General features: G+C 34.8%; 1 protein-coding gene and 1 long non-coding RNA gene across 5 annotated transcripts; both read right to left on the bottom strand.

Moving 5' to 3' along the window:
* Window positions 1-2,681: 2,681 nt before the first annotated feature.
* On the bottom strand, window positions 2,682-3,462 carry LOC136222260 (histone H2B-like). The gene has a single exon (XM_066009836.1). It carries the CDS (start codon window positions 3,333-3,335, stop codon window positions 2,901-2,903), a length of 435 nt encoding a protein of 144 aa, XP_065865908.1. The 5' UTR covers window positions 3,336-3,462; the 3' UTR covers window positions 2,682-2,900.
* A 1,577-nt stretch (window positions 3,463-5,039) lies between these two features.
* LOC136223661 (uncharacterized) lies at window positions 5,040-8,711 on the bottom strand. Of its 4 annotated transcripts, XR_010686067.1 has the most exons (5): window positions 8,132-8,711; window positions 7,901-8,013; window positions 6,251-6,330; window positions 5,710-5,843; window positions 5,040-5,266 (listed from the first exon to the last, which is right to left on the bottom strand). It is a non-coding gene; the product is annotated as an uncharacterized lncRNA (long non-coding RNA). The 4 variants fall into 4 exon arrangements; XR_010686065.1 differs by having other exon boundaries at window positions 5,710-6,330; XR_010686069.1 differs by having other exon boundaries at window positions 5,040-5,252; window positions 5,710-6,330.
* Window positions 8,712-17,404: the final 8,693 nt, after the last annotated feature.

The following is a 17,404-nucleotide window of genomic DNA, read 5'->3' as shown; positions in this document are numbered from 1 at the left end:
TTTGAGTTTGTTTTCAATTAGATCACTCCAATAATTTCATTGGTTAAAAGACATTATAAAGATATCATGGCTAACACGTCAGTATGAGTAACTCAGAGTTCAGGCTGGTGTCAATAATCAACTAATCAACTAGATGTTAGGTTTGCAGTGAGTCACTACAAAACAATGAGTAAATATATTGGTACTCATTATCACCTATTATAAAAAAGTTTCAACTATAGCATGAAACTCTTTAGTTAAAAGTAGGGATATAGGAGTTGATTTTTCTGGTAAGGTTATCTGAAATTTTTGGTTTTACTCTCATCTTATGTATCATTCTCTGATTTGCCTACCTGCTTTTCTTTCATTAACTGAGAGAATTTTCTATGATTTTAAAAACCTGTTCCAATTTTTAAAAAGCCCTTTTTCCTGAATTTTGACAACTCTTGTTAGCTCCATTGTTTCCGAGTAAACAAAAGTGAATTCATAGATGAACATTTGTGAATTAGAGGATATATATGTGTTTATGTTTATCTATATTTGCTACTTAAGTTGTCCTTCTTATTGAAAATCACTTAGAAAATCACTTTTATTTGGTATAAAAGTAGGACTAACTATAGATTTTGAATATTAAAGGAACCTATGTTAATAAATCTTTTGAAAATAAGTTATATCCTTCTTTTGTTCATTATTTTCATTACTTTATCAATGAGAATTTTGATCATATCCCAACATTCGTGAGCTGAATAGAAAGTTCTGTAGCAATGAATGTTAGTTGTGCAAATGGACTTTTGTTTTTCCGATAACTTCGGTTCATCTGTTGCCAAATGAGTAGACTTTCAACTGTCCATGGTAATATTAGACCATAACTATCCAGTTTTCCTTTTGCTTCCAAATTTTCAACTTGAAAAGCTTTCTTCTATTTTTTATCACTTTGTGCCCTTATTCTCCTAAGGAAATGAAGATATGAGGTTGTATGTAGATGCTTCACGTTACAAATAGTCTAATGAGGTTTGTCAAGGAGAAAGACTTTTGGGAGTAGGGCTGTAAACGAGCCGAGCCGAGCCAAGCTTTGACCTACTCGAGCTCCGCTCGGCAGTTTCTTATCGAGCTCGAGCTGAGCTTCGAGCTTGGTTCGATCTCAATTTGTTATTGGAGCTCGGCTCGTTTAGCAGCTTGATTGTTCACGAGCTCGCGAGGTGCTCGTTTATTTTTCTACAATATGTTTAAAACAAGTTAATTGAAAATATAAAAACAAAACTTGAAACAAATCCATAGTGGATTTAATATACTTCATGATGGCATAATAAAACACACGATACATGAGTTGTTGTTTATTCATCCTCACTTGCATATTTATAAAGGACAAAAAAATTCTTGCATTTGAAAGTAGGCGATGTGGGATGGATTTTTTTACTAAAGGACAATTTCTTTTTTTCCCTCGAAAGCATGCGCACACTATCTTCACATCCCACATCGGAAATTGTAAAAACTGAAACAATGAGAATAAGAAAGAAACTGAAAGTTTGAAAATTGGTTCACAACTAAGGTCTTGTTCAGTTTTCGAAAACATTTTGTAGGCTAGCTCTTCAATTTTCACCAAGAAAAACAAGATCTACCAAAGATGACCATAAGAAATGAATATTTGACATTTATAATTAAAAAGGTTTGTAATTAGATGTAGTTATTTAGAACAAAAGGTTTGTTTGGTAACATTTAAATATATTGCTACTGATGGGCTGGTTTTGAGAGAAAAAACGCAGTCTAATTTGTCAAACCAAAAGGAAGTATCTCAACAAACAATATCTAACTAACCCTAGGATTTGGCAAGGGTTCCCAAAAAGTATGGGATATGGTACAAACGGAATATGATCAGCCAGAGAATGAGGAGGAATTAAATTTAAAGAAATCAAAGAAGAATGACCAACAAACACTCTCTCTCATCCATATGTGTCTGGATGAGATTATATTCATGAAAAGTTCTCTGCAACAACATTGAGGGATGCATGGAAGAATCTTGAAAATTCCTTTAAAGGGAAAAATAAAGTAACAATTAATGTGTGTTTGCAAACCTTGAGAAGTGAGTATGAGAAACTGAAGATGAAGAAGTCAAAGACAATTGATGAGTTCTTTAATAGAACCTTAGTAACTGTGAATCAGTTGAAGAGATGTGGAGAAATGATGGAGGATGTTCTTGAAAGAAGATAACATTTAATTGATTTACAGAAGCAAACTATACTCCGATTAATTCTAAGTATAGTTGATCAAAATTGTTCAATTTTATCCTTGGACTTAATTCTTTTATTCAAAGTTAAAAAATTTGATATGACAGAGAATGAACGAATTGAAACACACTCAATCACTTTACATTCCTTTCTATTATCTCATTTAACTCTCTACCTCATTGACTGCCAATCTCCCAAACAAAAGCTTACAGCAATAAAAGAGAGCAAGATAAAAATGAGCAAAACTATAATTTGATTCAATTTTTAAAGTGATTTAACAAGTACCAATTGCTAATACAGCAATTAAACAACCCTAAACCAGACATGAAGTTGTAACATTTAGTTCGATTAATACCAAATTTATTTGTGTACAAAAGCTTCCTCTTTACATCTAATGCATATCAAAATCAAGCCAATGAAACTAAATCAGATACAAAAGTACCTAATTCAAAAAAGCACCAGCAGAAACACAAATCAAACATTAAAATCCACATAATCAAAATAAATACATCACACTTGGAGAAATCAAAGAGATGAAATTGAACGCAATAAAATTACTGTAGTTACATTGAAAAAAACGAGACATCCTAAAAACCCTAAATTACTGTAGTTACACTGAACTAAAGGAGACATCATCAAAACCCTAAATCAAACATAACAGCGACCTAACATCAAATTAGGTTATCAAAGGAAAACCTAAGAATTTGTGAACTTGGTAACAGCCTTGGTACCTTCGGATACGGCATGCCTAGCCAATTCTCTAGGCAAAACAAGTCTGGCGGCGGTCTGGATCTCCCGAGAGGTAATTGTCGGCTTCTTGTTGTACCTAGCCAGACGAGAAGATTCCTGAGCCAGGTTCTCGAAGATATCATTGATGAAGCTGTTCATAATCCCCATAGCTTTGCTCGAGATTCCGATATCAGGATGAACCTGCTTCAGAACCTTGAAGATGTACATCTTGTAACTCTCAACACTCTTCTTGGATGGCTTCTTCTTCTTGTCAGCGGCTCCACTTTCCTTAGACAATTTCTTCCCTGCTCTCTGCTTTTTCTCTGCCGGTGCTTTCCTGGCGTTCTTCTCCTCTGCCGGTTTCTTCTCTGCCAGCTTCTTTTCTGCTGCCTTAGGTGCCATTGGAAATAGTGAAGAGACTAAAGAGGGATGATAGGGTTGAGGGAAAAGAAGATATGTCAGTGAGTTGGGTAAGTTTGAGAATGAAGAATGTACATATATAAGATAGAGAGATGAGATGTGATTATAAGTGAGGCACAGATGGATGACTTGGATAACATAATGATCGTGGATTCGGAAAGGACAATATTGAAAGGTTGTGATTTAGGCCACAACATTTTTTTAATTTTTTAGTTATTCATTTTTTTAAAATATTGAGTTATTCATTTTATAAGACATAAAGCATTCATGCATTTCATCCTTAGGTATTAATTATATTTGATTTAAATGACACTCGACCTATCCATATTTTGTTATTTGGCTTTTAATTTATTATTTAGTTACTATCCCTATTTTGTTTTTTTGGCTTTCAATATATTATTTAGTTACATATGTTCTCTTTTTTTTTATTAAAAGATAGGGGATAAGGAAAGAAGGTCGGAGACATCTCAACAAGGTTGGAATCCCCTAAACAACCACCCCTAAACCCAATACACTCTTATATACAGCCTTCCCACTCGTTGATCTGTTACTATTTAATAATATTGGACTCCTAGAATATTCTGTAACGATCCGTATTCAATACACTCTTATATACCGCCTTCCCACTTGTTGATCTGGTATTATTTAATAATATTGGACTCCTAGAATATTCTGTTATTCAATACACTCTTATATACCGCCTTCCCACTCATTGATCTGTTGGAAAGAAATTTTAGGGGCTTTAGCAACGCATGATCGACTACGAGTTAGGGGCTGTCACGTCGTCTCTCGCTATAGCCTCGGCAGGGCGGACACAGAAACGGCCAATCATCTATTCCTAACTTGTCCATTTTCTGTACAGGTATGGAATTCAATTGAATCTCTGTTCGGGCGCAAATTATATAGATTGGGATAGTTGTTGGATCTGTTAACAGATGCGCACAATCAGAATTTCAACACGCAAATTAGTGCACTCTGGAGATCCGCTGTTGTCAGTGGAATTTGGATCCTTTGGACGACTAGAAATAAAGCGATTTTTAAAGATGAAGAACCATGCATTTCGCTAACTCTGCGCAAACTATGGCATTCAATTCACGAATCTGGTAAGCTTGGTGATGACTCTATGTGGAACTCGACAACGGACACTACAAGAAAACAGCGAGTTAGCAACCGAATTTTCGGTTGCTAATTCGGTCGCTAATGCTGTTTAGCAACCGGAATCTACCATTTTGCAACCGAATCACTTCGGTCGCTAAGTAGCGTGTTGGTAACATCAGCAACCTGTTATTTTCATTATCGGTTGCTCATTTAGCAACCGAATAGTCGGTTGCAAACTGCGGTTGTAAATTCTGCGACCTGTTTTTGCGACCGAATCTGGTTGCTAACTGGCAAAGAAGCACCATGCACCACGTATCGTTTACCGACGAATTCAAACAGAATTGCCGTCGGTAAAATTTTGGATACTTTTTCTCATCAAATTTCCATACGGACTGCACTAATATATACGGACATTACCAATCAAATTTAAGATTATTTATAATTACAATTATAAGCAAACTTCACAATAAATTGAACATATTTAATTAATAATTCATGAAACGAAAAATATACATTCATAAATAATATTCAAAGATTAAGTCAATATACATATATAAACATTGAAGCCATTAAGGCATAAGTCTCAATGTTGTTCTTATCTCAAGAATTACAGTATTAACACCTAATTAGATTCATCAGCAGAACTTTAAATGACAATGATCTTAAATTTCTAGGATACCGGTCATGATAATACTCGGAAGCAGCTGAACCCAGTCCAAAAATGCCATCATCCCTATTAAGCCCTCCAGCCAGGTAGAACGCTCTTAATTCTTCAATGGAGTGAACAATTTACTCAATTGTCTGTTCAATTTTAACTTGGCAAGTAAGGAGACAGAACATGTGTTAATGATTTTTTATGCCAGCAGCCAAGAATCGAAAGGACACAATATTAGGAAACAGGACATGCAACAACTTTCATAATCATAGGCAAATGTAAACTACAAATTCTGTATGGAATAATAGACATAAAAGTTATGACACAACATGATTTACAAAGACAGCCCAGCTTGGAAATAAGGAGTTCAAATCTAAAGAAACACAGTACGAACAACAAGCATTAAAATAGTTAAAAAAACAGCAGGACATTAACAAAAACAGGACATCAGAGCATGAATAGCAGAGACAGTAGAGCATGAACAACGGGACAGTCTCAAAATAGCGGACTCAGCATTTGATAACCAATTTTTAAGGAACATGGCTTAAAGTCAACTACAATACATGCTTCAATATAGTAAATTCGCAAGAGGAAACTCTTTACCTTGCACATAGGTATTAACCCACAAACTCCAACGATTTTAGTCCTGAATCTGATCGAAACTGAAAACCGAATAGAAACAGATCAACAAACTCCAGCAATCCACTTTTTGTACAACAATTAAGTTCTCCCTGAATCTGTAGAGAATAAATTATACATGAAAAAGGATTAGAAGAAGAAAACAAATGAAAAAAGAAAACGAAAAATCGGAAATAAGAGGAGCAGTTATAACGGTCAAAACACGGAACAAAGAAAAGAAGACAAGTTATAAACGGTGGGTCTATCTAGTAATTTTATGGATATATTATAGTAACAACACTTCCCCAAAAACCAATTTGTTTCATTTACTAAAGCAACCTGAGTATTCCATCTTTTAATAAGTTGGAAAAAAGCAATTAGAGTAGCATAACTGACTGATAAAACTGGAGTTGGAAAAAAGCAATTTGATAACTCATAAGTGGATTAAACTAACTGGGCAGCAAAACTAAATAAGAATCGATAACTAAATAAGTTGGCAAACTTCAAAAAGTATTTATGTAGATACTATTGTGCATTTTAACTCATTTGGAGAAGTCGTGGTGTAGAGCTTATGCTTGAGCAAGTTTTTTAAAACCTTGTATGTTCCTGCATGTCCGAAGTAATTAATTAGGTACATAATAATGTCATATTAATTGAAATGAAGTGAAAAAAAACAGAAATAATGTGAAAAAGAACATATCAGACATTACAGGACTATTTATAAAGCAAATACTAATAATATATATTTGAGAATATAGGTACTGACATTACTCATGCCCATCTCAACATCAGTAAGAACTCTAAAATCATCTTTTGAGAGATATCTTAAGATGTCCAGAACCAATTTCATGTTTCCTTATCTTATAACTCTTGAAAAAACCCAAGAAAAATAATCAAATCAGGGAATCAACTAACAAGCAAAATGTCAAACTGAACTAGCTACAAAAAAAAAAAAAAAAACCAGACAAGACATGTCCTGTAGAGATCATTTAAACTCATATTGAATCAAAAAAGAAGTTTCTCCTAATGTGGGGACCTTCCAAATTAACATGTAACCAAAAAGACTTATGGGCAGCTAGTGGTTTACAATATATGATTAGACTCTATAATCAATATTATGTGGACAACAGAAATCCAACACAAGAACCAGTGACAAATTCAGAGGGACTTGAGTAGCCACCGAATCCAGAGGGATTTGAGTAGCCACTAATTACTATAAGTACTGGAAAATTTCATCCGTTACTGATAAGAAGTATATATAGATATCAAAACCAGCAATCAAGAAAGGAAGACTGGAATTGGAGCAAAATAAGCACCAAAACGATGAAAGCAGCGACACCCCAAGGGGAGGAGGTGATTTTGATACATGAATTGACCCAAAATAATAATTTGAGTGAAGACTATACTCCTCATGAATTATTTGTGAAAGAACACAAAGATCTAATGGGAATAGGTGAAAAATGGATGAGTGAAGACTATACTCATCTTTTTGCAAATTTACATTCAAGAACAAATGAAACATCTGTTTCAATTTACCAATCCAAATTGAAAATCTACAAGAGGCATGCTCTAAATTGTAAGTAGAAACAACTTGTAAGAAAACAACCCACTGAACCAATGATACTTGAGCCAAAAATTGCAAAATGGTAACTCATAACAGTTTAAGCAAAAAAATTTATGACCATTTAACTAATCTGATCCAAAAATTGAAACAGAAAATTGATGTGACTAATTTAAGCAACAGTTGATCTAGCAACTCCAACTTTACTGCATGCCCAACAGAAGCCATATTTACATTAATGCCTTTGATGAGATGATCAAGTCAAGAATAAAAGAAACTCTGTCTTTCAGATAAAGTGGAACCATATTGATGTTAATTATGCAATTTTCCTACATGATGTCAATTGCCTGAATCCTTTACATGTTGATGCCATTTCTCTTCAACTTATTCATCTTCTCATCTTGTATACTATAATATTAATTGATGTATTTTTTTTATAGCAAACCAGAGTTCAAATTACTACCCTTGATTCATAATCCCATCAAGTATTTCACGTGCACATAATGAACTTAATAACACATTTCATAAAACAAACATCTTTTTATCATTCCTAAAGAACCAATTAATCAAATAAATTCCTAAGGATCACTTATTTTCAATCAGTGAGTGTCATACCTTGATAGTTGCAACCAGTGAGGCCAGCAAGTGTAGATTTGGTCTGAAAACTCCAAGCTATGCAAAGAGGTGAGGACAAAGACCGATTAACCCAATTATACACCGTAAAACACCTAAACAAGGCACAACTACAGAGTTTAATAGGTAACATTGGTCAAAATTCAGAACATATAACAAAAATGATAGGATATTAGAAGGGAAAAATAAAAAATCAAAGGATAGAAAAGTTACCATTGGAGAAATTTTAATTGAATGTTTAGCCTCTAAACCAGAAAATTGAACAATACAGTGACACCGAGCAAAAGCTTCTTCCAAACGTGCTTCATAACACCAAAACCTATTTGAATAGACCAGCCAGTTGCTTCTTCCTTGACTTTGCTTTTCTTCTTCCTGGACTCCTAAAGCTTCTAAAAAATGTTGAAGAGACCAGCCATGAGTAGTAGCCGGATTAAAGGGAACGACCATGAAGAGAAAAGAAATCAGAGCCATTAGCGCCTTGAAATTAACTTTTTCTCCTCTTTGGTAACTCAGAAGAGCTTGAACCCTATCTTGTATCCTGCTGCTATAAGGGAGATCTAAGGTTGAGCGGAACAATAATTTGAGTTCCACGCACTAACATCTAGCGCTAAGAAATTAAAGGAGTTATCCAAGAGGAATTGAAGAGAAAGAGAGGAATTAGGTATACTAGTTCTGGAATTAGAGATTGAAGAGAAAGAGAGGAACTGCGAAGAGAAGAATTAGGGCTCGAAGAGAAAGAGAGGAATTGCGGCTCGAAGAGAGAGAAGAATTAGGGCTTGAAGAGAGAGATGAGCAAAACCTTCTCTTCTTTCTTTTTATATTTTTTTATTTCTATTTTACTTTTTATTTTATTTTATTTTGCAACCCCGTGACATGTTGCTGAACAAAAATTCTAGTTGGTAAAACAGGGGTCAATTAGGCCGACACTTTTTGCAACAGGGCAAAATTATTAGCGACCGATTCGGTTGCTATTTAGCGACCGAATATAAACCGGTCGCTAACTTCGGTCGCTAACTCACCATTTTCTTGTAGTGGGAGCTGCACACGCTTAGAGAACTCCAGCTCCCTGTTTTAAAGCATCGGGCTCTGCGTATAATTCTAATGCGCTGGCAACCGCCTCCGGACACTTAGATGAAAGTAAATACAGATGCCTCTGTTATTGGCTGCCCATGTTCGGCGGGTTGTGGGGGAGTCTACAGATCGGCGCGCGGTGAATTCTCCGGAGCGTTCTCCTATAACTTGGAATCGTCTTTTTCCTATGCTGCAGAACTCTCGACAGCAATAACAGCCATTAACATGGCGTTCGATAGGGGGTGGCTTCGGCTTTGGCTAGAGAGTGACTCAATGTTTGTTGTTAATTTGCTGCGGAGCAAAAGCAGAGTAGTTCCTTAGTTTCCCAGGCAGGATTGACTAAAATGTCTGGAAAATTTGGACTCAATGACAATGGTGGTCTCTCACATTTACCGAGAAGGTAATCAAGTTGATGATCTCCTAGCTAATTACGGTAGAATGCATTCTGATCTGGTTTGGTGGTCGGACATCCCTCAATTTTGTATTTCTGCCTTCCTTTGTAACATAGGAGGTTGGCAAGTCTACAGATTTGCTTAGTTATTTTTTCCTGACTTGGTTTTCTACTGTATTCTTTATTCTTTTTAATAAATTGGTTTAGGGATTGGGTGCTGAGAGCAGGGGTACCAGCCTAGCTGGGATGTCTGTAATCTGCACTCCCTGATTGCCAGCCTTTCAATTAAAAAAGGCTGAAACACCAGCTGATGACTTGTTCGTTTTCTCTATTGCTAAGTAAATTTCTGTTAGTTTTGACTCAAAGTTTAATAATTAGTTATTTTGATTCAGTTGTTATGAAAAAATATTTGATATATTTTATTTAGTAGAGTTACTAAAATTATTATATATAATAAATAAGTTAAATGTTACTATAGTTAATACATACTAAATAGGTTAGTAGTTATTAAATATTATGGTGATCTATTTCTTTGTTATATATAGGCTTGTTGTTTATGGTTTAGAATAACAAACAACAAAATCAATAATAAAAATAGAAATCAAGGGGAGATGTAGATCAATTAATTTTATTTTCTTCTATTTCTGCAAGAGCATCAATAATCTTTTGGGTCTTTGAGTTTTCAGAGAAAACTCAACCATGGCTTTCAACGACACATCAACTCTTTCTCCTCCAACTTTTAATGATGAAAAATATCAAAGTTTAGGACAATGGTCTTCCACTTTAAGCATTCACCAAAATTTTATTCAAAAATTGGGATTTATTGAATGAAACTAGACCAGAACAAGGGTTCATTTTGGACTTTTAAAAGTACATAGGTACATTTAAAGTTTTGGGTCAAGTACAAGGACCAACAAACATGTATTAAGCCAATTCTATAGTAGTGGATACCCCTAAGTAAAAGGTCTGATGGAGTTGTCAAGAAAAACAGTTTGAATTAGAGGTTGGATTATGATTGGATACCTCTAAAAAAAGACCAAAATTTTGGAAGCAGAAAAGAAACAAAAGAAAAAAGACGTCTAAATTCCACCAGTTCCGTTGACAACTCCAATTCTTAAGATAACTTGATTGAATCCACTATATTCAAAGTTCATTGTATTGAATAAACAAACATATACATATACAAGATTTAATTAGGTGGCCAGAATAATAAAAGATATCATCTGCAGATCTATCATTTAAGAAAGGAAGAATAAAAAAAATCTATTAAAATTGTGACATCATATGCAAATCAGAAATGGAAAGAAGAAGTCAATTCATATTGTATTCAGTACTCTTTCCTCGTCATCTGCAGATCTAAATATTTATACACTAAAAACCTTAAATATTTATAAACATGGGATTGCACTCAAACAAACTACAACAAGAAAGACTACTCTGATCGCTAAGATTAGGAAAAAATCTATTCCAATTGGGACCTCATCTGCAAATGAAACACGAAAAAAGTAAGAAGTAGAATCCTAATGTATCCATACACGAAAGCATTCTATGAACCAAACATATCAGAATGCAATCAAACCAACTACAACTCACACATCTATTCAAATGGATCATCAAATCTGCCAATTCATTTTGTGTGAATCACGAAGAAGAAAATAACTGTTGATTTTGTTCACTCAGTACGAGAAAATTTACATTTATAAACATCAGAGTGCAGTCAAACAAACTACAACTTACAAATTAATTGAAAATAAATATCAGATTTGTAATTGTTTGTATTGGATCCATATTTGATTGTTAAAAATGGTGTTGCTCAGATCTGTTGCAAGTTTGGCGAAATAAAAGACTACTCTGGTGCCTAAGATTGCACAAAGTGGCCGTCGATCAACCATAACAATTGGAGGAAACACCTCTTCCTTTATGTTTGTCACCGCCGGCCACATCTGCAATCTTAGCCAGAGTAGCCATATACATCATTCTCCCTTTCTCTCTCGAAAATCTGAATAATATGCATTGAGCACAACACTCATCTGTTGCCAGTTTGGCGAAATAAAAGACTACTCTGGTGGTTAAGATTGCAGAAAGTTGTCAGCGATCAATCATAACAACGGGAGGAAACACCCCTTCCTTTATGTTTGTCACCGCCGGCCACATCTGCAATCTTAGGGTTAGGTTTTGGTATATGTGAAGATTTATTGAGATCATTCTCCCTTTCTCTCTCAACAATCTGCATTTTGTTTTTCTTTTTAGTTTAGGGTTCTATGTGGAAGAGATGGAAGAAAGAGAAGAGAGGCGGCTAATTTGTGTTAGGGTTAGGTTTTGGTATATGATGAATATATAGTAGCAGTTAATGATAGGGTTAATGTGGACCACAAGATCAAAACAAATCAATGGTCTAAATTCATCCTTGAAATTCAATAGGATGAGATTTGGTATTGGTTGTGTATTTGACTATTTTTATTTAATATTTATCAACAAATTATTTTCAAGTATTTGTTTTTAAAATTCAATTTATTATTTCTCCTTTGTATAATTGGGTCTTTCAAAAGTCTGGATGAGTTTCAGCATAGTTGTTTGTAATGACCATTATCAATAAGACATCATTAGAATCCGTTATTTCCTAACAACTGTTGTCAATGACCTTTGTTGCTGATGGTTTACTACTGTCCGTTAATTTTAATTTAAACTAGTTAAATATATGAATGATTTGAATATTCTATTTAATATTCATTTGGTATTTATTAATAATTTATTTTTATTTTTTATTAATATTTATTTTTGAAATTTAATATTAAAAAATTAAATCAATGTATAAGTTGTAAAATTTTAGTGATTTTAATTTTATAGAAAATATTTGATGAAGCAAATAAAGATCCCTCCTTCCTGCACCATCGATCCCGGTCCCTGATGCTAAACGGTCATCAGACCCGGACGAGTGCCCTGTGCCACTAGAGAAGGATGTCTGTATGGAGGCCTCAGGGATGCAGACTAGCCCTAGCTAAAGCGGAAACCTATAAATACCCCCACCGTAACCACACATACGTAACTTCTTCTCTGACTAAGCACTTGGATTTCCTCTCTCTATACATCCGTTACTAACTTAATAGTCGAAGTGTATTCAGGGGACTGTTCCCAGTGCAAGAGGATATTCTTCGATTAATGTGCCCGACTCATCAACAATTTTAAACTATTTAGTACGGACATCCCAACTAGGTTGGCACCCCCACAACCAAACGCCGCAAAACCCGATAGAATAAATAAATGCAAAAATGATTACAAACTAGAGGGAGAGAGTTATCTAAAGCGTAAATGAGCTAAGTTACGAAGATCATAAAAAGTAAACAAAGAATATAATGTTGGAGCCAAGCTCCACTAATGAATACAATTGGAGTTAGTTCCAAAATTAGTTAAAGCATCAGCAACACAATTACCCTCTCTGAATATGTGTGTGGCAACTACCTCCATCGAAGCGTATTGTTATAGGCAGTGCAACCATCGTTGTCTGATCACCACCCATGGGACCTTAGAGGTGCACCAGTTTAACAGATTAACAATATAAAGGGAGTCCGCATCTACCCAAAGTTTAAACCATCCATGCTCCCAAGCAATGTCCACAGCAAAAATCACAACCCGTAATTACGCCAAGTGCGCATAACAGTCAGGAATTGGGAACGCGAAATAGCCAATCACAAAGCCTCTATAGTTCCAAAAAATACCCCCTGCACCAGCCGCACCTGAAGAGATGATAGTGGATCCGTTAGTGTTGACATTTATCCAGTCGCGGGACGGTGTTATCCATCTCACAAGTTTAATGTTTGGCACCGAGTGTGGTCGCGCTGGGATCCCTAGCGACCATATCATTTGTCTATCAGAGTGTGAGGGGCCGTTGGGAATTCCCCGGCTCGATTCTCTGATGTATAAATGTAACTTCAGCATAGAATTTTTGATTAAAGGGAGATCGTTATTGAACACAACAACATTCCTTGAGGTCCAAATTCACCAAAGACAATAGCAAACCGCAATTTTCCAAACACCAAAGATAAATATGCCAAAAAGAATTTGAGTTAATTGAGAGAAAAAAAACTCCAAAAGTACATGTTCTGTTAATGCTGATGCAAAAAATTAGTTCCATTTCATCCCAAAGGACTATGGCGAAGGAGCAAGCAATGAATAGATGATCCTGGGATTTTGTAGCACACTTACAAATCGAGCATCGGGATGCAAGGTGGAAGCCACGGGACTATAGTTTATCAAAAGTTGCAACACAACCATCTATGATTTTCCAACTCATGGCAGCCCTGGATGGAGGAATGAAAACGCACGAAATGAATCGGTACCATGGAACCTGAGCCGTCATTCGATAGAGAGATTTGTAGAAATGTTTCACAGTGAATCGCCCCGAAGGATCCGGCTCCGAGACACACAAATCCTCCATGTCTATCCTCCTTTTAATCAATAATATATCCTACTGAACATCATCGGGTAGTTCCTGAAGATTTTGCCAACAATCCCCATTTAGGAATTCCTCCATTTTGTTGCACAACACCCGCTGTTGGGATACCGGAAGACCCAATCTCAGAGCCACCGTTGGCTTTATCCAGTGGTCATTCCAAAAATTTAGACGCGATGAAGCTCCAATCCACCAATGAACCTGCATACATATTATGGCATAAGTGCCTTTACATGAGGACCAGACCATCGAGCTTCCGATAATCGCTCTTTGAATACCCACCGCTGATAAGAATCATGTTTTTATTAAGGAGATGACTAAGTTCGAGTCCTTAATCAGACCCCATCAGAACTTCCAAAGCAACGAAGTGTTAAAGAGCCTAAAATGTTTTACCCCAAGGCCTCCGCCCACTCGGCTCCGACAACAAGTCTCTCAGGGGATAGTGAGGAGTTTCCTTGAATCACGGCTGCCAGTCCATAAAAAATTATGAACCCCTCTATTCAGACGTTTTACAAGTGCACCAGGCCATTTGTAAATCATGAATGAGTGTATGAGGGCCCTCTTAAAGCATCCTTAATTGGAGTTATTCGGCACGCGAAGGAGAGTGTTGTTCCCTTCCATTGACTAAAAGTGTTCAGAAAATGATCCGCCAAACCGATCAAATGTCGAGACTTTAGAGCACTCTTAAAAAGCGGGACTCCAAGGTATGTGATAGGCAAGGTCGCCCATCTGATTCCAAGACTACCTGATAGTAAACTGCCGATTTCTCCCAGCTGACCTTCTGACCCGAGAAATTTCCATATGTCTGGAATAGTGCTCTGATGGCTCGCACATTAAGCTTTGTGGCCTTAGCAAATAACAGCATATCATCCGCATAAAGTAAATGGGTCGGGAAGCAAGTACCATGAGAGCAATGCATGGGAGAAAGCAAGCCTTCTGATTCAAGTTTTTAAATCCATATAGAAAAGAAATCCTCAGCAATACCAAACAAGATAGGAGATAGTGGGTCCTCTAACAGTCTAAAATGGTGCAATTTTATCCCTAATGTTGGCAGCTCTTGTCATCTACATTTCATATGTGAGTCATTTTATCACTCATTAGGAACACATCATAAACATATGATTAGACGATAATTTTTTAAGAAAAATATAATGCTTTTTGTAAGAGTTGGGTAAAAAAAATCAAAATCATTCACCGAAATATTAATCTCTGATTCTATTATTAAATCACGGGTATGCAATTAGTCCAGAATAAGGAACAAAATATCTGTGTTTTATAATAATGTCTGAAATTGACTCAATTTGACAACGTTAGGGGTAAAATTGCATTATTTTAGACAGTAGAGGTAAAATTGCTCCTGGCTGTAAAAGTTAGGGGTATTTTTGCACTTTATCCCAAAAAAAATGGAAAAAAGTATAAAAATAAACAATATGGTTTGAGTAATTTTCAAAAATAACTACGTGCTTTAAAGTTGACAAATTGGTACATTGAGGTTGATTCCGTTAGCAAAGATAGTCTAAACTAACAAACGGTTTTAAGTCAAAGGGATATTTTTATTTTTACATTCATTTGTTTTATAATTTAATTTTTAATAATATTTCTATTCAATCACTATACTACACCTCATTTCTCACTCCTCAACCTCTCTTTTACCCGTTACTTTTTCCTACACCTCATTATCAACAAAAATATTCATTTTAGAGTTCTAATCGAGTAGACGATTATAGAAGTGTTGATGTAGTAACTCTATATGGTTGGAGATGGCGTAACAGAATCAACCGCAAGGTATCTGTTTGTGAATTTTTAAACCATATAGTTTATGTTTGAAATTGGCTCAAACCACAAGGTTTATTTTTGTATTTTTTCCGAAAATGGTAACTAATTATAAAATTACAACTAAATCAGATTATCAAACTTAATTCTAAATATGTCATCTATTATACATATATATGGGAAAGTCCTCAATGGTTTCAATCCATCCAATGGAACCAAAATAAAATAACCCCACAATAAATACAGATCATATTTCTCTCTCCTTAATCAATTCTTAGACTTTCTCTCTTCATTTATCTTTACAATGCACCATTTTTACAGAAAATTTCAGCCACAAGGTTGATGTTTCTGGCACACGGTTCCAGTTTTCGGCCACCGCTATGAATTTTCCGACCATCACGAAATTTTTTCCGATTAGCAAAGGAAATACCGAAATAAAGAAATAAGAAGGAAGAATGATAGTGACAATTTATTTGATAATAAATATTGTTCAGGGATAATTTTCAGTCCAGACCAGTGGACGGTGAAGTAAATGCTCATACATGGATAAACAGGAAGAATGATATAGCAAACAACACTTTGAATTCTTATAATCAATCAATAGAATCTGCAGAAGAGAGCTTGTTGCAGCATTTACCACAAAATCATTCATCCATAGAATTATATTAAAGGGTCTGGACGAGTACATCCCAGCTAGGTTGACACCCCCGGTTTTTGGTACGATGTAATGCAATATAATGTAATAAATGTTGTAATGCAATCAAAGTTCTAATTCGTGGCTGTGAAGTCGAGATTAGACTCGTGAATGGAAATCTTCATTTTGTGAATCGTGACTCATCAATCAAACAGAATCCTAAGATTCAGTTAAAATTTATAATATTATAAAAAAAATTCAAGATTTACCATGTTGAACTTAAAATAGTATTTAGAAATGCAATTTTAATGTGAGCAAAGAAATCATATTACCAAGTACTTAAAATTCAAATCCAATGGAAATGGAATCCTAATAGAACTAATTCACAATGTTTACATGTCTGAACTATGATTTTCTGCTTTGTTCTCAACTTCCTAGGATGGAATGAAATCATAAGATTCTATTATAATTTAGATTCGCCCGTAAATTCGAATCCTAATATTCAAATCCAGAATCATAAGATTTAAAAAAAAAATTGTCAAAAATAATTATTGTTACAATATATCCGTTGTAATGTAATCGGAACTTCAACTATTCTAAATTTTTCATATGCATGGGAACATCATCAGACGGCATGATAATTACTACAATATTTTTGTTCATTTTTCATGTTTCCCCGTTTTTATATTTTTTGCATTTTTCGTGTTTTTGGTGGTTTAGTTTTCACGTATTCTGAATATTTTATTTCTGCATTTTCACGTTTTCCTCATCTTTTGCGTTATGTCTCATTTTTTTATCGATTTTTCGTGTTTTTCTCGTTTTTCATATTTTTCAATTATTTCAATTTTTCGTTTTTTCATGTTCGGTTTTCACATTTTCCTCGTTCTACATATTTTTCATGTTTTTCTCATTTATGTTTTATGGTTTAATAAAAATTGTAAAGAAAAATTGCATGATGTAATTGAAACTCCATTACGATAAAAACAATAGACTAAACAATTAGTGAAGCGGTTATATAATTACTAAACTAAGTACAAATTTCAGCCATACTTATGAACTTAAGCTGAAATCTTATGAAAAACAATACGATTCATTCAAATTCATTAAGAAATCATGTACATGGATGTTGCCCTTCTATATCTAACTAATCTTGAGAATTAAAATTTG

This window comes from Euphorbia lathyris, chromosome 3 (genome assembly GCF_963576675.1).
Source record: "Euphorbia lathyris chromosome 3, ddEupLath1.1, whole genome shotgun sequence".
NCBI classification, from domain to species: Eukaryota; Viridiplantae; Streptophyta; class Magnoliopsida; order Malpighiales; family Euphorbiaceae; genus Euphorbia; species Euphorbia lathyris.
This window is presented reverse-complemented; position numbering and strand designations above follow the sequence as displayed.

Coding starts and splice junctions, on each gene's coding strand:
- LOC136222260 (XM_066009836.1), bottom strand. CDS start 3,335: ATGGCACCTAAGGCAGCAGAAAAGAAGCTGGCAGAGAAGAAACCGGCA.